This window comes from Cryptotermes secundus, unplaced genomic scaffold (assembly GCF_002891405.2).
Source record: "Cryptotermes secundus unplaced genomic scaffold, Csec_1.0 scaffold1025, whole genome shotgun sequence".
NCBI lineage: Eukaryota > Metazoa > Arthropoda > Insecta > Blattodea > Kalotermitidae > Cryptotermes > Cryptotermes secundus.
This window is the reverse complement of record NW_019730118.1, coordinates 1,428,162-1,449,271: the sequence shown is the minus strand read 5'-3', so window position 1 is coordinate 1,449,271 and position 21,110 is coordinate 1,428,162. Positions and strand designations below refer to the sequence as shown.

Here is a 21,110-nt window from a genome sequence, read left to right as displayed (position 1 = left end):
ACCAAATTAATGCAGATCCTGAAAGAAACAGGTATCGATTGGCATGAAAGAAGATTGATTAGCAAATTGTACATGGATCAGAAAGTTAGAGTACGACTGGACAGGGGGGAGACAGGAAGTGTGCAGATTGGAAGAGGAGTTCGACAAGGATGCTGTTTATCACCAATTCTGTTCAACTTGTACAGCGAATGCCTTACCAAGGAAGCTCTGGATGGGCTCGGTGACTTCAAAGTAGGAGGGCAAATTATTCAAACTGTGAAATATGCAGATGACCTTGTGTTAATGGCTAAGGAAGAAACTGTGCTACAGGGCATGATTGATAGACTAATTGAAATTGGAAGGTGCTATGGCATGGAAATGAATGTGGAGAAAACAAAAGTAATGAAAATTTCGAGACAACCAACCCCAGTCACAATAAAGATAGACCAAAAACAAGTGGAGAATGTGAAATGTTTTAAATATTTGGGTAGCTTGTTAACAGATGATGGAAGGTGTACTTGTGAAATTAAATCCAGGATTGCCATGGCAAAAGCTGCATTTAGCAAGAAGAAGAATCTTTTTACCAGCAAATTGGACTTAAATTTGAGGAAGAAACTAGTGAAATGCTACATTTGGAGCATAGCTCTGTATGGGGCTGAAACATGGACACTTAGGGCAGTAGATCAGAAACATCTGGAAAGTTTCGAAATGTGGTGTTGGAGAAGAATGGAGAAGATCAGTTGGACCGATTATGTGAGAAATGAAGAAGTGTTAATTAGAGTCAGTGAGCAGAGGAATATCCTACATGAAATAAGAAAACGGAAGGCTAATTGGATTGGTCATGTTTTACGCAGAAACTGCCTTCTAAAAGAAGCTATCGAAGGAAAGATAGATGGGCGGATAGAAGTGACAAGAAGACGTAAGAAGATGCTGGATGACCTTGGGGACAGAAGAGGATACTGTCATTTGAAGGAGAAAGCTCTAGATCGCATTAAGTGGAGGAATTGTTTTGAAAGAGACTGTGGACCTGTCGTCTTGACAGATTACTGATGATGATGATGATATCTTACCGATTTTTATACCCCACTGGTTTTGATGCCCGTGTATTGGAGGTATAAATTTGTTACAGATATGAGAGAATTAACCTATCCAGACTCCTACTCAACGGGTACCTTGGGCACTTTCCCCGGGGGTAAAGCGACAAGGGTATGAAGCTGACCGTTTACCTCAACCTAGTGCAGAGGTCGAGAAAATGTAGATCTATACATCCACTCCCCCATACGCCTTAATGGAATAGTGCTTATTTGGTTAAGTACAGGGACAACTTTACCTTAACTTATGATATGATTATAATCAAATTAGACAAACTGCACGGAATAGGAAATTGTTTTTTATTCTATTTCGTTGTATATAAGGATACGCTGTTCACTTATATAAAATATTTCAAATAAATTGTATGTATTAATGAGATATATGCTTACATTACGTCATGTACGAATTTTGTATGGGTTTTCATACAAATAGTTAGAATCCCATCTGAATTTCAAGTAAATTAGGAGTTTTATTTCATCATTACACAAATGAATTGAATTAAGAAGTGCCACTTTCTGAGTTCTAATACCAAATGATCCGGTTGAAGTTCACCGACGTTTCAGAGGAACATGTTACCCCCATCTTCAGGGTCGAAGACGGAATAAAATATTCCCCACGACTTTGAGTAATCCAAAATCACTTCAATATTTTGCAAATGAATCCTGCGGACAGACAAATGGACCATTATAATTCCCCCGTACGTATTGACTTCTTGCACCATGTCCAAATATGGCATCTTTTCGTTAGTCCTCCAATTCCTGCCAATAAGAACGACACGTCACGTTTTGTTCCAACTGACGGCGTAAACCAGGACGAAGCTGTCTTCACCTCCCTGCATATTCTTACATCTCATCCCGTACTCCACCCTTCCAACCCCTCCCCTAACTCGGCACTCTTTCGCATTTCAGCAAACTTGAGTGGCATCCAGCAATACCGAAGCGGACGTAACGGGATGTTTTGATAAAACAGGGGATACCATTTCGTTTCGCGTATGAAGGGTGAGTGAAACTTTAATAATGGTTGCCAGGTGCTGACTTAGGAGTAGGGGATGATCATAATAATATGGCAACAATGGGGTGGGAGTAGAGGGGCAGTGACGGAGATGGGAGGGAGGGAGGAAAGTGAGTTGGGAGATAAGTAGTCGATTTCCTCGCGAATGACATCAGGCTAATGAAGCAGAGGCAAGACTCTTGAGGAAGAATCTTGACTCTAAACAAGGGGGTAGGTGCTGCTTACTGAAGGGTCCTGTGATCCCCCATTTCTTGACGTCCCGGTCGTCTGTCCCCTTGCAGACTTGTCTAAAATATGAGGATAAATAGACCAGCTGGGAGACAGGGTTTATATTTGAGGGGTTGAGGTGGTACCGTCTGTGGGATATAGGGGCGCTAGGGTCTTGTTATTCCTGCATTAAGATGGCGTTAGGAAGTTATTGGACAAGAAGAGAGCAGTCAGCAGTCTTCAGAACCAAAGGAAGACGAAGGGAGTCGTGGTGTCCTCTTTGACTGATGGGAGTCTTCAGGCTGGTATGAAACTTCGGTCGGGACTTCTCAATGGCAAAGCAATTATGTAATAAATTATACCTTCACTGCCCCAAGAAATATTAAAATTCCGTGCTCTTCATCCTTCCCCCTCCCTTGTGTTCAAAATTTGAAACATGTGCCAGTATAATTAAAAAAGAGTATTGCAGATTCAGTGCAAAAAATAAGCTGTGTTAATATTCAGTTTCCCCCAGAATTTAATCAGTCAAATTATACAGTGAATTCTAAGAATGATTCGGAATATCAACATTATATAGGAAATACTACTCCTACTTCTACTGCTGCTGCCGCTACTACTACTTACTTACTTACTCATGGAACTGAGGCCTTCTTGAGGAGCCGCCAATTCTGCAGCTACTCAACAAATTCCCAGCATTTTATGGAACCCGAAGGTTCAACACCGTGTTCACAAGACCCCTCCACTGGTCCCTATCCTGAGCCACATTTATCCAATCCATACCATCCCATCCTATCTCTCTAAGATCCATTCTAATATTGTCCACCCACCTACGCCTTGGTCTTCCCTGTGGTCTCCTTCCTTCTGGCTTTCCCACCAATATCCTATACGCATTCCTCGTCTCCTCCATTCGTGCTACATGACCTGCCCACCTCATATTCCTCGACTTGATCACTCTAATTATACTTGGAGAAGAGTACAAGTTATGAAGCTCCTCATTATGTAGTTTTCTCCAACCTCCTGTGATTTCATCTCTCTTTGCTCCAAATATTCTCCTCAACACCCTGTTCTCAAACACCCTCAGTCTCTGTTCCTCCCTTAATGTCAGAGACCAAGTTTCACACCCATACAGAACCACAGGCAAAATTATAGTTTTGTATATTCTCATTTTTATGTTTTTGGACAACAGACGAGAAGACAAAAGGTTCTACTACTACTACTACTAATAATAATAATAATAATAATAATAATTCTCATGATCGAATTATCTTATTGTAAGACCGTTTGTTGGCTTGTTTTACTCTTGTTTATCTATTAGGCTCTTCAACGGTCGTTCTTAGTTTCGTTTCCCATTTGATATGTGCTTTATTAATTTGAGGAGCCTATCTTTCAGCGTTTCTTCAGCATGACAAGTTCTTCTGTAATCTAAACATTAGTCTTTGCAACTTTGGGCTTCGCTTTACCCAGAATATTGTCACGTGTTCGTGGTTCCGTGACAAACAATAATGGGTTCTGAATTGGATGACTGGATTCATTGGCACTCTGCAATTACAGCAGCTCACAATTTGCTGACTGTCTGCGTCTCGCGCCATTCCTTGCTGGACTACGCGTCTTCTCTCCCGCTGTGACGAATGACGAACGAAGAATCACTTGCTACTGAACTGAACGGGGGCACGCTGTAGCGTAGTTGGTTGAGGAGCTATGCTACAAGCTGGAAGGTCGCTTGTTCATATCCCGATGAGGTCATTGGATTTTTTCAATTGCCCTAATCCTTCCAGCCGCACTATGGCCCTGGGGTTCACTCAGCCTCTAACAGGAGTGAGTACCAGGAATTAAATAATTTTCCTGGGGAGTAAAGCGCGGCCGGCACGTAAAGCTGACAACCTTACCGACATCTTTGACCCGATTGTCTAGATAATGTGGGACCCTCAACGTCTCACAACCCTATGGGCCTTCACGGCCTGGTTCGGGGATAGCTTTACTTTTACGTACTGAACTGAACTGAACTGAACTGAACTGAACTCCCTTATGAATTGCGACTCACGAATGCCCTCTCTTTTATAACTTGGGGCAAACCGACGAGAGACTACCACCTCGAACAGTTCTTATGTTACTCTGCTATTATTTGTGTTTTGTCCGTTGCTACGAAACGTTCCTTGCGACCTGCTGCCCACCAACGGAGGTCCCACTGTTTACTGAGTAACCTCGGGAATGTGTTTACCGAAATGTTGTCTAGCAACTGTCATGTTCCGCATTTCTTCGTTGCTGCGGGAACTTGTGTCTGGCGAGCCGTTGTCTAGCAATGGACTTCCACTCTGGCTCCACCATTCCGACTTTCAGGCGACATGTCATAGTATCATGACCCCCTTTGTAACCTCTTCGTACAGCGATACTTTTGGGGACCGTCTCACGAATTTCTTCTCAGTAACTATGATTTTCATTGTGTGTCTCTCCTCTATTGTCCAGGCTTCGTTGCCGTAGAAGGAAGTTGGGAGAACTTTCAAGTTACATACCTTCATTTTCTCACATTTCTAGACTTATATTTTAAATACGTTGGATATCAGGCGTAATTTATAGATTTTGAACTGTTTTGCTTCCACGTGTTTTTATTTTTTCAAGGATGCTGTTTATCACCAATTCTGTTCAACTTGTACAGCGAATGCCTTACCAAGGAAGCTCTGGATGGGCTCGGAGACTTCAAAGTAGGAGGGCAAATTATTCAAACTGTGAAATATGCAGATGACCTTGTGTTAATGGCTAAGGAAGAAACTGTGCTACAGGGCATGATTGATAGACTAATTGAAATTGGAAGGTGCTATGGCATGGAAATGAATGTGGAGAAAACAAAAGTAATGAAAATTTCGAGACAACCAACCCCAGTCACAATAAAGATAGACCAAAAACAAGTGGAGAATGTGAAATGTTTTAAATATTTGGGTAGCTTGTTAACAGATGATGGAAGGTGTACTTGTGAAATTAAATCCAGGATTGCCATGGCAAAAGCTGCATTTAGCAAGAAGAAGAATCTTTTTACCAGCAAATTGGACTTAAATTTGAGGAAGAAACTAGTGAAATGCTACATTTGGAGCATAGCTCTGTATGGGGCTGAAACATGGACACTTAGGGCAGTAGATCAGAAACATCTGGAAAGTTTCGAAATGTGGTGTTGGAGAAGAATGGAGAAGATCAGTTGGACCGATTATGTGAGAAATGAAGAAGTGTTAATTAGAGTCAGTGAGCAGAGGAATATCCTACATGAAATAAGAAAACGGAAGGCTAATTGGATTGGTCATGTTTTACGCAGAAACTGCCTTCTAAAAGAAGCTATCGAAGGAAAGATAGATGGGCGGATAGAAGTGACAAGAAGACGAGGAAGAAGACGTAAGAAGATGCTGGATGACCTTGGGGACAGAAGAGGATACTGTCATTTGAAGGAGAAAGCTCTAGATCGCATTAAATGGAGGAATTGTTTTGAAAGAGACTGTGGACCTGTCGTCTTGACAGATTACTGATGATGATGATGATTTCTGTATTCCTGAGGTACTGCAAACTGTATTCTTGTATTGTTTTGAAAATCTTTCCTGTTTGGGATATAACGCCTTAGAGTCCGTTGAAAGTCAACCGACTTTTCAGAGGAATATGTCACTATCGTCTTCAGGGACGAAGAATAAGCCAAGCAAGACACCAGCGAAAAGCAGGTAGCAAGCAGGAGCTGAAGATGGAGGCGACGTGTGCCCCCGAAAAGTCGGTTGACTTTCAGCGGACTACACGGCGTTATATCCCAGAAGAGGGAAATCTTCATAATCACCTCAAATCTTGCTTTGCGTTGTTCTGTTGCGCATGAGGATAAAATTAATTTTAGTTAAAGGATTACTATTGGCCGTGCCATAGCTCAGGCGTTTTTTTTATTGCTAGTGGGGTGGGACTAAGTCCCTTGCATTGCGGCTACTTCTGGCCTATTGTACCAGCCCCAGATGATAGGTGAGGGTGATTGTGGAGCAATTGGTGGAATGAAGATTGGCAGGGGAAACCGAAGTACTCTGAGAAAACCTGCCCCAGCGCCACTTTGTCCACCACAAATCCCACTTGACCAGTCCCGGGATCGAACCCGGGCCGCCGAGGTGGGAAGCCAGCGATTAACCACTTGAGCTATGGCGCGTCCTAGCTCAGGCGGTTAGTCGCCATATTCACACCGCGGTTGTCAGGGTTCGAGCCCAAGTCAGCTCATGCAGGATTTGTGGTAAACATAGTGGCACTGGGGCAGGTTTTCTCCGATTACTTCTGTTTCTCCTGCCAATTCTTATTCCACAAAATACTCCATACTCATCTATCATCAGGGGCTGGTACAATAGGCCCGTAGTGGCCAACGTACCAAGTGGACTCAGTCTCACCCCACCCCAAGAAACTAAAAAACGAAAACTATACCGACAGATTAGTTGGCAAATACTTGTTGTGTGTTTGTGACGCGACAATATTAGTGTGGATGATCGTTTTGAATTCTTGTAAACGAGTATGCTGACCATTAATCCCCCTCGGTTTAGTTATTGGAGGGTTAGGGCCTCAGTCCTTAACATTGCATCTACTCTCGAGAAAAGACACGCATGGGAGCTCAGAGCTGCGCAGCTTTCAATGTAATGACATCGGATCTGCTGATGATGAGAATAAGATCATTTTCAGAAACGTACCTCAGACAGTGAACTGTGTCTAACGTGTTCAAGCAGTACAGAAAATAACCTTAAGCCCTATAGTGAACTGTAACAAACCCAACCTCCTCTCGTGACAGTTTTCATTAAAGCTATAAAAGCCTAATCGAACAGTTTGACTAATGAATTATAGGAACGATGTTTCAGAGCCCTAACTTCAGTCTCCATGCGTACAGCTTATCTCGTGCCATACATGCCTGGATATTAGCACCGCTGGCGCAGAAGCGACAAGTCTGTTGCGGCGGTAAAGCAAACAACTAAAACCCACGGCCTGGAGGAAATGAGGAACGTATATAGTGTAAATAGACCACATGACTAAAATCTCGCAATTTATAAGTTTACTCGCCTGGAAAACCTGTCGTAGCGGTTACTAAATCCGATCTGTAATTGGAACTTCGCAAATAAATTCGAATGTCGGTTGTCAGGAGATAATTCCACGGTTAAGTTCGTCCTATGCTCTTGTTTTATACGGAAATATATGTCCGATTATTGTGTGTCTGTCTGCCTTTAACATCTGGAAGAAATGGCGGATCTTCATGAAACTTGGTATGAACGTCTTGTCACTGAAGGTCAAAACAATTTTTTTTCTGAATTCTTACCATCAGTTCCGGAAAATTAAAAACATAAATGAATCATTAGTTTACTTCAAACGTGACGCTGAAAGCACTGTACAATATTGTGACATGACGGCCGAAACAGGAACAGGGGGAAAGAGGGCCATTGATAGAAAACGGCGTGGTAAATTCGTTTCCGCTGCAACGAATCAACACAAATAGAGGAACTGTTGGCAGCGGTGTTTTCTATGCGGTCCGTGCCGAGGCTACATAACGAGGACCAACGGGAAAAATTGCCTTGCTAGTCGTAGGAGGCGAAGAAAAGGGAACCCAGTGCTTGGGAGTATAACTGGACCATCCTGTTCCTGTGGGATATAAGTATGGGGACCTGACCCTCCAGGCTGGGGGAGCCTCGGATCTGAGACAGCACTATATGGTCATGGGTCTCGCGGGACTCGGACCCGAGAATGATTGCGCTGGCGAGGGCCAGCAGCAATTGTAAACCACAGACCTGTCCTCTCGTCAGAGAGGATGCCTCACATCAACAAGCCCGCAATCGGCTGACAGTAATAAAAATCTGGTCTTGTGCACCAGATTGGTGCTTGACACCAAGGGAGACTGGCCGGCTGACCATCGGTCGTAACATAAAATTGACTTTGAAGTTTAAGTTGCATTGTTATCAGCCACTACCTGACAACGACTGGTAACGATCGAGTGACAAACAGGAGGCTTTAATTTTGCTATAGTTGTGGAGACCTATACAGTGTGTAATTTACTGAGACTCTTAATAGTTATTCGTAATTACGAGTTATAAGCTTTCAGTAAATCCAGTTATCAGTTCAAACCCAGGATTTATTCACTAACATGTGCCAGTATGACTGGTGTAATCCTAATGAACTTTCCCTCCTATGCATATAGTTGGCTTTCATTTTTTCTGATCAGTAATAATTTTGTCATGACTTTAGCATGACTGCTCTGTCCCTCTGTCTATCTATCTATCTATCTATCTATCTATCTGTCTGTCTGTCTGTCTGTCTGTCTGTCCATCCATCCATCTATCTATATGTGGCTCTACAGTCCTCTGTTGGACGTTAGCCATTTTTTTTTTCAGTTTCTTAATTGTATACACAGTCGGTAAAACTCCTTGGACGGGGGATCAGCTCGTCCAAAACCAAAAGCCGCTACCTACACATAGAACAACACGAACAGAATAAATACACACAGACATCCATGTCTTGAGTGGGATTCGAACTCACGACCCCAGCGTTCTAGCGAGCGTAGACTGTTCATGCCTTAGGCGGCCCACACACGGACGAGTTTGGCTCATTGGAACCCGAGCCGAATCGAGTCGGACTCGCGAGCCCTTAGACCACGCGGCCACTGCGATGGGCTACTACCTAACATAAATGAGCATACTAAGGAGATGCGATCTGTTTCTGATATGAGAAGTCCAAATTATTTAAGTAACAGTGGATGAAATTTGTTGTTTTCTTATCTCAACGCACGCAGCCACATAAGAAAGACACACCATAAGACACAGTATATACACAATCAAAACATAAGAAGAACGACTCCCATAGCGAATGGATGGCGTTACACACGAGTTTGATATGCGACATGTAAGATGATAGATATTAACAAGTTTTAATATATAAATTTTAGTATTGAACAACGACGAACACATTTTATATAATTTTATAAATGGACACTTGATGGCAGGCAGTGCAATGGTTTAACGTGATTAATACACCTGATGCTGAAGCATGTAGTGTGAAGTGACAAGTGAAATTGTATGCACTAAAAGACGGTTAATATATACACATTATGGATCCTTAAAGGTATATAGAAGGAGCTGTTCCCTATTATCTTCTGAATGTTTGGCATTTTTTTTTTTTTATTATGCGCGGTTGGAAGAATACAACATTGCTTCTAATGAACGCGTACATTACTTCGACCTCAGAGATCCTGTTGGAAAGGAAACGACTTCTAAACGTTTGATCGACGTCTCCATTATTGCTTCTGCTGTCTGCTTTCCCACACCCACGACCCTCACAAGGGCGCGATTCACTTAGGGCCCGTAATCAATTGCCTATTGTCCGACAACAGCCTTATTGGTTGTACAAGCAATTCAGATGGCTGTAGCCACCATCCTTCACTGTCAACACGTGTCCTACAGTAAGAAGGACTAGGCGTATTGACACAAAGACCGCGCGCTCAGTGCTCGGCACTGCACTTACTGGCCGGCACTTTATCCTGTGGAAACAACTGGTCCCTCCATCCAGCTGGTGCAGCATTTCGAAGGGAACGGTTGAGTTGCTGTTACCAGGAGCAACTTTAGTAGCGCTAGCGGGCCAATCACAGCGGCCGGTTGGTCTAAGGCACGAACAGTCTTCGCCCGCTCGAACACTGGAATCGTGGGTTCGAATGTCACTAGAGGCGTGAATGTTTATATGCCTTTATTCTGTCTTTATGTTGTTCTGTGTGTAGGTAGCGGCCTTGCGACGGGCTGATCCCCCTTCCAAGGACTCCTACCGACTGTGTATAAGATTAAGAAACTGGAGAAGCGGACAAAGTCCAACAAAGGGCTGTAGAGCCACAGATACAGAAATTGTAGCATTGCTACTTAATGTAATGAAAGTCTCCACACTGTGCTGGTGAGCCAGGATAGCTCAATCGGTATAGCCGTGGGCTAGACGACCGGGCCCACTCAACCGCCTATCCGATGGGTACCGGGGGCTGTAAGGAGCCGGGACAGAGTAGTCGTTAATAGCGACTGGCTACGGGCTGGAAGACCGATAGGTCAAGAGATCGAATTCCAGTAGGGTAAAGAATTTTCACTTCACCATATCGTCCAAACTGGCTCTAGGGTCCACCCAACCTCCTATACAATGGGTATGGGGGGAATTCTTTCATGGGCTTAAAGCGGCCGGGGCGTGAAACTGACCACTCACCTCCAACTAGTGCGAGGTCAAGAAAATATGAATCTATGCATCCACTCCCCCATACGCCTTTATGGCGTAATGCTTAATTAGTTAAGCACAGGGACAACTTTTACCGGGTTCTGTTTCTCCTCGGGAGTGAGGCGGAAGGGGGGTTAAGTTGACCACTCATCTCCATCTATTGCCGAGATGAAGAATTGTGGAGTTATACCTCCACTCCCCTTACGTCTTCTTGGCGTGATGCTTCATTAATTAAGCACAGAGACAACTTTACTTTTTTACACACTGTGCTGTGGAAGAACTATTAAGTAGACGCATGTGAATTGAAACCGCTTTAATGAATTTGTGGAAGAGAAATGTCCGTTTCTCTCATTTTGTCGTTCCAGATTCGCCGTCGAAACTTCATTAGTAACCTCATGAACCTCTTCTGTTTCAGAATGGAAGAGACGGTGCGAGCCATGCTGCAGTACAAGGCTCACAGTGAGCAATTGAAACAAGAGAAAACCAACCTCACCGTCGCTTACGAGGTGAGTCAGCACTTAACGTGTGGAGGACTCTCTCCTCCCTGCCCCCAAAAGTGGTCACTCTGGCTCTTCTAATTTCGCCCCCAAGGCGGGAACAAAATGGGAGATATCTTCTCAACTGGAATTCATATTCTTTATATTCCCGAATCACTCCGTTCGTTACTAAGCCAACTTGGGATGATCACGTACGCTACGAGCTGGTGCCCAGTGCGCAGTAACAAGAAGGCATGGAAAGCATTACTGTGTGTTCCCTTCACAGAGATGGGGAAAGTCCGACCTGTCACCATAACTCTTCCGTCGGATAGAACGTTGGGTTCGAGCGGATAGCACTCGTATTTTGGAGGTTCGGGGTTCTGATCTTGGCCTGGAGACCGGTTTTTGTTAGTTTTTCTCATACTCTCCAGACAAATTCCAGCCTAGTACTTCAAATTAGATCATGGTCGTTTCTTCCACGTTCTTTCCAATTAATTATTCATTAATTGGCGTACCATTCGAAGCTACATAGTCTCAGCTACCGATAACATGATCACATATCTACATATGGCTCTACAGCCCTTTGTTGGGCCCTGACCGCTTTTCAGTTTCTTAGTCTTATACACAGTCGGTAGGACTCCTTTGACGGGGGATCAGCCCGTCGCAAGGCTGTAACATTAAATTCTCCATGAGTCACTGACCATATCAGTAATGACTTACACTAGTCCCGCCTGGGAATTAGGGGAAGACACCTACCTATTAAAATTGCAGTGCCTACAAAACAAGGTTCTCCACACCATTGGAAATTTTCCAAGGTGCACACAGATCAGCGATTTGCTCACGGCTTTCAACCTTCCTGATGTATACGATTATATGACAAAATTGTGCAGGCAGCAACAAGCAGAAGTCACACAAGACCATGAGAATTAACATATTCACGGAATAGGACAAGACGAAGTCAGACGTAGAAGATACAAGAGGCTTGAACTTGGCGGGAGTCAAGCTTATGACCGTTCAAGTGACTAAGCTGCATGTGTAGTATAGCATACGTAAGATAGGCTTTGCAAAGCCTGGATTGACAGAGAACTTGTATATAGCGCACAAGGAAGAATTTTGAATAAGGTGCTGCATGCGCGGTACGCACACTAGACCATAGGCCAAGCATGTTCGTAAGAGACTAACCCATCTTCTCGTGAGAGAGGATCTTGCATAAGGACTATTGCCGCAAGGGTTCCGTTGAAAAAATCTCTAGTCGTGGGTCTCAAGGTCTTATTCGCCCGCCTACTTTTGTACCTGTAACCGTCAAAGAAGCTCGGAGATACTTTGCTGCAACTGCAACTGGCAACGCGCCTGGCCAGCACGTGACTGTTTCGAGGCGGGGAGACATGGACCCCGATACGAGGGTACATCAAATCCTGGATTTAGTATGAAAACAGAAATGACAGCCGCGGGCTGCATTTTGCCCATATCTGCTCCTTGCTCATACTCCACTTCCCTTGAGGCGTGCAGCCCAAGTATTTTCACTGCACCGTTCTCAAGCTGAATGATCGCCTCTTATTTGGCACTTGGCTGGGATCAGGGTAAAGAAGATTAGTTTCAGGTATAAATTCTCCATAGATAAAACCGGTTCTCAGCAATTTTTCTTAGAACTCCGTATATGAATACGGCGTTCTTTCCCGCCTCAGACCTGATGCCAAAGTAACGGTTACTGCCTTTTTTTTCTTAAGATCACCAGTCACTAAGGACACTTACCTGTAATTGTCCTGAGGTGCATTTCTATTGAATTTCTCTTATATATGTACGAGTATATTGCAAAGCCGATCAAAGTGGCCGCGCGGTCTAAGGCATGAACAGTCTTCGCCCGCTCAAACACTGGGATCGTGGGTTCGAATCCCACTCGAGGCATGTATGCTGTGTGCCTTTATCCTGTGTAGGTAGCGGCCTTGCAATGGGCTGATCCCGCGTCCAAGGTGTCATACCGACTGTGTAAAAGATAAGAATCTGAAAAGCGGCCAAGATCCAAGGAAGGGCTGTAGAGCCATGAATGGATGGACGGACGGACAGACAGACATATATATTGCAAAGTTATAGAATAGCCATTTTGAGGAACATACTGCTTCCATTTTCAAGGTAGTTTACCACCCAATATCAACAATGACTAGGCACTTGAAGTGAATATTAGTTTCACGCAGTAGTTCACATTATCTATGTACGAAATTCGATATATCAATCTCACTTCAACAAGTTTAACTATAATTTTTATATTTCAAAATTACGTTCAGGAAGGAATAAAGACAGGTTAAGTCTGGCGTATTCTTGCTGTTATTCGGTTAAGAAACTTCTTGTTTTTGCCCCTTGTCGAAAGATATAAAGATTAAAATACAGGTCTGTGCATATGACTACATATAATTTACTCGTTGTTTTGTATGTGCGTGAAACTCGGTCTCTCACGTTAAGGGAAAACTTAGATCGATGGTACTTGAGAAGCGGAGGCTAAGGGGAGTGTTTGGACCTATGAGGGAGAAAATAACAGGAAGCTTGAAGGAATTACATAATGACGAGTTTCAAAATTTGCAATCTTCTTAAGATAGTATTACGGTAATCAGATCAAGGAGATAGAGATGGACAGAAATATAGCACGCGTGGGGAATATGAATAATGCATCATTTTATTTGGAAGGCTTGCAGAGAAGATGTCACTAGCGAGACCAGACTTGCACGGGAAGATAATATTCGAATGGATCTTAAAATAACTAGATGTGGAAGGTCGGCCGGATTCATCTGGCTAAAGTTGGGGACCGGTATCGGGTTCTTATGAACCTTGAATTACATGAGGCAGGGAATTTTTTTCACTAGCCGGATGACCCTTCTTAAAGTTTAAGTTATCTCTCACTCTTTAGGTTTCTAGATTAAAAAATTCCCGCATTTGTAATTTCTAGCAGCGCTGATGTACATCGCGAAATCTGCAGTAAAATGTATCTGGCAAGGAAGTGGTACAGCACACACACAAAAGCACAAATTATTTCCGTTATCCTCTGAAGAGGTAGAGGAAAACGTGAGCTGAGTTATCGGCCCCATGGGTGCAAGGTTAGGTTGACCCCCTGAGGTTTGAAATACGAAAATAAATCTCCTTAAATGGCCCAAAGTAACAGAACATAAATGGAGGTTGCAGGGACACATATAGCATTTGGGTCTACAAGTCCTAAACAATAGCTCGACAAAAATTATCCAAAAAAGAATTGGCACTGAACGGATCCAACTTGAGCAAAGTCGGTGTGTCTAGCACTGGTAAACTTGGCCTCTCATTTCTGTCACTGTGTCACCATAGTTAACTAGCATTTATTGTTAAAGAGACGTTATCTGTTGATAAATTGAGTTTTTCTCATTGGTCACGAAAAGCCAAATAAATTAAGACCAAATATCCGGTATCCGAACTGAGACTCAAACCCAGTACTTCCCGGGTACGAAGCAGGAATGCTGACCACTCTACTTGTACTACACTGTGATGCCACGAAACGTAGGGATAACCTGCAATATATTTCATTATTTGAACTCCAGATTCGAGATTAAAATGAATGCTGTGCTTTTAAACTGGCGCATCGTGACCCATTTCAACATACTCGTACTATACCGGCATTCGCCTGGAGAGACGTGGGAAAACTCTACTGGATTTCCAGTAATCGTCTATGATTCGAAACGGCTTACCTTCCGAATATTCTACACCCACCGTGCTGAACGCCACTCAAGGAGAACGTGTGAAAAGAGGTGTCTCTTATTGATATGTGCAGATAAGTCCCCCCTCCCCCTATATGCTACCGTAAACCCTGGCGGAAGGGTCGGAGTGTCCGCAGTTCGTGTCACGGTTACGTAATCCAGAAAACACACTGTGTAGTGCATGTGTACCTGTTGTAGTTTATGTGGCCCTGTACTCTGGTGGGGTGCATTTGCCAGGGAAGGGGCTGTTGGTGCTGTAGGGAGTTGTAAATCATGCCCCGGGTGTGCCTCACATCTTGTTAATTTATAACAAGTGCGCCCTCCATATAACGAAGGACGAGATCCAGCGATGTAATATGTTAACCCTCTGATGAACATGGCCGTGTTTATATAGGCTTGTGTACGGCTGGCCGTGAGATGCGCAGACACGCCACTCGCATCAGTATGCGGTGTTTTAAATGCAAATATGTTTAGAACTTTCTTCAAAACGCCAGTATAAGTATACAGTAGTTGATTTTATCAGATTGACCAACGCCAAGCTGTAAACAAACAGATTAATCTACAGGGACAGTACTGAACAAAAAGAAAATAACAGGCTGCTACTTCTAGTTCTCCTACACCTCCTTTTGCGCCGATTTCTTTTGTTATCTCATTTTCTTTTCTTTTCCCCTCTTGTTCACCGACGTATACCTTCCGTCTGTTTTCCTTTTCAGTTTCCCCTTCTTCTATCTTTCGTTATTTCTTTTTCTTTTTATCATATTTCTTTCTTCTTTCCTTCCCTTTCGACTTGTTCCTTTTCTTCCTCTCATCTGCAAGCACTAGACACCAGGTCAGGTCAGCTGTCGCCCCTTCTGACGCAGCACAGCTGGATGAACTACATAAATATTAGGTTCACAATTTCTTCTTTTATATTAATAATGCGAAATCAAGAAGAAATAGCTGGGCCGAGCATGAAGCACGTCTGGATAGCAGAAATGCATACATAATTGTAGTTGGAAAAAGTAAAAGAAATTAGCAGAAGACAAAGGGGTATGGTGAAAGTAAAGTTGCCCCTGTGCTTAATTAATTAATTACCTCGCCATAAAGACGTTTGGGGGAGTGGAGGTATAGCTCCATCATTCTTGATCTCAGCCCTAAATGGAGATGAGTTGTCTGCTTCACTTCCCTGTCCCTTTACCCCCAAGAAAAGAGCCCACGGTACCCATTGGATAGATGGCTAGGTGAGCTCTAAATACGGTCTGGACGCCGTGGAGCAGAGAAAAATATCTTGCCCCTGCCGGAAATCGAACCCCGGCCATCCAAACCTGAGTCCATCACTATGCGGACTTATCTATTCCAGCCAGATCAATATAGTTAGAAATCTTTCACATATTTTCATTTAATATTATCCCCTCAAGTGAATATGAGAGAATAATATTTAGGAGAAATACGTTGTGAGGATTCGAACCTTATTGACTTGGGGATCCAACGGCTTGCTTCTGGGACCACGTTGATAACCCCGCGGGGTCCTTCGTAGCATGGAGCGTCTTGACTGGTCTCACGGCATTTTCACTTTAGTTCTAGTTTGCTTTCGTCCTGAACAAACGAACGACTCGAGCTATCTCTGAGTTGAACATCTCCTCTTTAAGGGAATTCGTCCATTTAAGTTGGTATTACAACTCTCCACAACACATTCCCATTTTTGTAGACGAAAATTGCTTCCTGGGATTGAGAGTAACAACATTTGAAAGCGTTGCACGTCTCTAGTAAACGGCTTGTTGTTTATAAAATTAATTTCATTTTCCTCTGAAAAAGAAACGTGTCCTTCCTTCTAAAGAATAATATTAACTTAGGAGGAATGTATACTGGTATTTGTACAGACGTGAAACGTAAAACAATTTGAAGAATACTGCCTTATGACATGTAACGTCATGTATAAGTGTACCGACATTCCGGAGAAATATATAACCACTATCATCTGGATCGAAGAGTAAGCCGAACAATTAAGAAGTAGCAACCCCCGAAGATGGCGGCAGTACTTTCCTTCGAAACGGTGGTAAACTACCAGGCTATGCGACATCACTTTCCAGAAGATAGTATTGGTCATATTCAGGGAACTGAGAAACTCAATTCTCACGAAACGTTTTTTGTTCAACCATCTGCTATCAGATGCACTTCAGTTGTTTGCAACAACTGTCGAACAATCGGATTTATTAATTACTCCCTGTACAATCACTCGTAATCACAATAAATTACCAGAACTCACAATAAATTTTCAGCCGAACCCTTCTTCCAGGACTGCCTAGGACTCAACTCAGTTCTGATTGGACTCTCTCTCTAGTGCTGGCTTCCTTCTACTCCTGGAGTCAAAGTCACATTGCAACTGACGGTCAGTCAGTCATTAAGTCTTGGTGTCGAGCCCCAACTGACAGTTACGGTCTTGTTTTTGTGGGGCGTCCTCTCTGATGAGAGGACGGGTCTGTCTTTGTATATGCTGCTGACACATGCCAGCGCAGTATTTCTCGGGTCCAAGTCCCTTGAGACTCGCGACCATATTTTACTGTCTCAGATTTGAGACTTCCCTTTTCGTCGCCTCCTACGACTCGCAGGGTCACGGTGGAGGTATTGGACCCCGCCTCCACACGGGTATACTCCTGGAGCCAGAGTCACTCGCTGTTACGTGGCCTCGGGGCAGACTCCATAGAAAACACGCCCATTGCATAGCAATGGCTGTCCTATTGTTGAACGCTTGTATTATGGGAATGTGTCTACTGATCAGTTGCCTAACAATGGGTATACAAGTTACAATATATTTCTGCTGAAATAGGAGCATGCTAGCGGACGATTGCAAGGTGTCTATAATTAACTGTGTCACCGAAACAGTTTTTGTTTATCCGACGGTTCAGTTGGTCCTTAACCAAAATTATTTCCCCTCTCAATCTTACCGCTATTGCCCTAGATTTATATACATCACTCGTTCCAGACTCTTGTCCCCAAAACTGAAAGGATAAAGCGATGTTAGTGTTTGAGAAGGGGGTGTGAGTAGGGATGGCTCAAGGAGATTTACATCTGCTCAGGGGTCGTTTGTAATTCCTTTCGGCAGCCCATAATTTACCTCCCTCCCCCGAAGTATGAGGACTAACCCGCCGTATTAAGGGCTCAGAGAATATCACTTTGTATAACCAAGGAGCTGGCTGTGGTAGCCGGTGTCTTGGAGGCATCGTACGAGAACATTGAAGCTCTAATTAGTTTACCAATTACTCTGAACCTCAGACAGCGAGTTCGGAGCTTAGTCTCTTAGGGGGAGGCGTCAGAGTGGCAGACCGGCCCCTTCCTAGCAGAACTCTTCTTCAGTCGGAAAGCAGATGAAGTGATCGGCTGTGCCCCGGGGGCGTGATTCATCTATAAGAGAAACGGGGACACGTATCCATAATGGGCAACTGAGATATTCTTATTTGTTTGCTGTTTCTTTGATTTATGCTCCGGTTGTGTTGCACATTGTTCATTGTTTTAAGGCAGTGTTTCTCAACCGGTGTGCCTTGACATTCTAAATGCGTTTTTGTACATTTAACAATAGTTAATAAGATGTGATGGCAACTGTTAAGACCTTGATTCATAAAATATCCTTAATCTCTTAATTTCTTCTGTGAACTGTAATGGATATACGTGATAACTAATGAACAAAATCCATGGCTCAGAGTCCTTTCTCAAAGCTAATAGTCGCTTAGATTATCAGGCTATTTCTCGTCCTATACAGAATCGGAAAGATCATTACCATATTTACGAGAACCTTCAGACAGATGAATCGAGCTTACATCACTGTTCCTGTAAGAAACGTATAGCGTGAAGTGGTTATGATTTGTGTATGTACTACGTATAAGCTGTATACATGATCCAGTTCTCACACAGTAGGAATTTTCACATACATGCAAATGTGGCGACTCTAGTTCGACCAGGTTGCAACTGAATGATATAGATGTAACGCAGTTTACTGTTGTAATGAGGATGGGAGTGATAAAAGTGAGGAATAGAGACAGCAAAGAGGAAGGAACGAAAGACGTAGTGTCCTTTAAATTTCAAAAGATCCTTCCACTAGAATTTAGGTCTCTAAAGCGATAGATGTACGGATGAATGGATGGACCAGTAGATGAAAAGTTAATTTTATCTCTCAGTGCGTATATTATTGCGTTATAAACATTTTACAAGACGCGCAAAAACAAGAAGATTTAGTATAACTTCAGTTTCTCACTTTCAATGCCCATAACAGATAGGAAATTACATTTTCAGTAGCATTCGAGGGCTAACTCGCACTGAATACAAATCCATACTGAATACAGTGGTGTGTAAAGTGCACAGGGAATATGGAGAAGAGGAGGAAATGCTCCATGAAATCCTAGAGCCTTGCTTTCACTCGCCTATAGTTTGTTTCCATTGGCCAAAGTGCAGACTGGTTTAGTAGTTCTCCTTAGTCCTTGCAAGCAAATTCTGAAACTACCTCTATTAGCCCACGAACGTTTCCTTCCAAATCCTTGGCAATTCTTTATCCTTTGTCTTACCATTCGACTCTATATGGCCTAGCTACTGACACCATCGTCAAATAATTCACAAAATGCTGTAAAAAAAAAGTCAAGGTGCAGGTCATTTATGTGGGTCTTTGAGTAACAACAATCGGCTCTGCGAGACGGTACGCCTGCTGGATCGGCAACTTCTCCGTCTCTCCTGTTTAGCCAGAAGTCTAAACTATGTTGGAAAGATATAATCAGTATCAAAGCACAGTTTCGACGTGTGCACATCGTGCACCGATAGCTATGTGCGTATATAAGTTGCTATGTGCTTCAGGGTCGCATTGCAGTAGCACAGTACATGAAAGAACAAAATAAATCCCATTTTAACGCAGTCTAAAGCGAATAAGAACGTCTTTTTTTTTTTCTTGAACGTGATTGTATGTACATGAGAGTTCGAATATGTACTCATAACATCTCTTTTTTAATTATCTCGAAGCCCACAAGACTTATGGAACAAATATAAGGGACATAATTTCATTCTTCTTCGCATTTCTTGTTTGAAACATTTCTCTCCTCTGAATATCTAGTGAGACATCTGTCAGCACCTGCTCACGCTCGTTCCTCGCTCGCGGATTTTTCTTCTTTGTTCTTCTACTCTGAAGATGGAGTCGATACGTTCCTCCGAAACATCGGTTAATACAAGCTCAACACGGCTCCACATCCCAGAAGACGGCTTTCTTCATAGTCACCGTCGTGAAAACCTCAAATCATATCTTACTGTTGTTGATGGAAGGATAATATCAGAACGGAGTTTAATGTGAGGTTGTGAACTGAATTAAATTGGCTCATGGTAGGATCTGATATCATGAAGCGCCAGGTTCCCATAAGAATATTTGGTGACTATTAATTTCTCAATGAAACCCATATATTGTGATAAAGTAGAAGGGTCTAGTGTCACCAATGTCTCCATGAAAGGCGCTCACCAGCTCTGTGAAGGTGCCTGAAAACGGCCACGGCCAACTAGCACGTAGGCCGTGCTGCTATTCAAATTATCAACAGATGAGCTAAGAAGGGGCTTCCTTCCAAGAACTACCCATTACTACGTTGCCTTTTAACTAACGTGTAAATTTCCTGGACATTGCGCGATTTCAACATATGCCTTAATTTCCACCGAAATGGAGTTAAGCATCAGGACTTAGGAGCACATGGGAGTGATAGGCAATTGCCTGATTCCTGTCGTACGTGATGGATCATGTGGCCAGGGTTAGGAGGCTGGACAGAGACACAGGCTATCTACTTGCATGAAATAGTGCTTATGACCAGAGCTAAAGGGCACCCCAACAATCCCTAGTCACCCCCACACTATTTAGAACCCCTTCTACCGCACCCCTTCCTCTAAGTGGTAATAATCGATGCAAACACCCCCCCCCTCTCTCTCTCCTTCCTAATGGGGAATCCCCGGAAAGAACCAGCGACGTTGCCAAATCATAATGACTATTAAAATATGAGCATCCCTATAATAGTTATCTTCTCTTGCGTTTTGCTTTGGTCTAGATTAGAAATTGAGGCAAGATACTGCGCAGATACCTTTGAAGGGATATGATCCCATTTCTTTCATGGGGGTCGGGGTCCATAAGGGTAATGTTCTATCGTGTGGCATACTTGATTTAGATAACAGTGAAATGGTAATTTTAAAAGGAATGCATATAGTAACACGTAAGGTGTGCAGAAAGGACTTAACCCGAGTTTAATTATGGTTGGGAAAAATCTGGCTCTGTTGTTCAAAGTTCTGTTTTCTGACGCCTGCACTCCATTAGCAGCAGCGCACAGCGTCCCCTCCCCCAGACACGTAGATTCTAAAGGGTTCTGACGTTGCTATATACCAGTCGGAATTGCCGGGTTTTTGTACTTTTCCATCGTCCGGTATTATAAAA

General features: G+C 43.2%; 1 protein-coding gene across 7 annotated transcripts in view; it reads left to right on the top strand.

Moving 5' to 3' along the window:
- Positions 1–21,110, top strand: part of LOC111866279 — a 658,988-nt gene that overhangs the window by 595,087 nt on the left and 42,791 nt on the right. For all 7 annotated transcript variants that reach the window (XM_023855075.2, XM_023855074.2, XM_023855078.1 and 4 more), the window contains one exon: positions 10,919–11,009. In XM_023855075.2, coding sequence (XP_023710843.1) covers positions 10,919–11,009 — 91 coding nt within the window. The remainder of the gene's footprint in view (positions 1–10,918; positions 11,010–21,110) is intronic.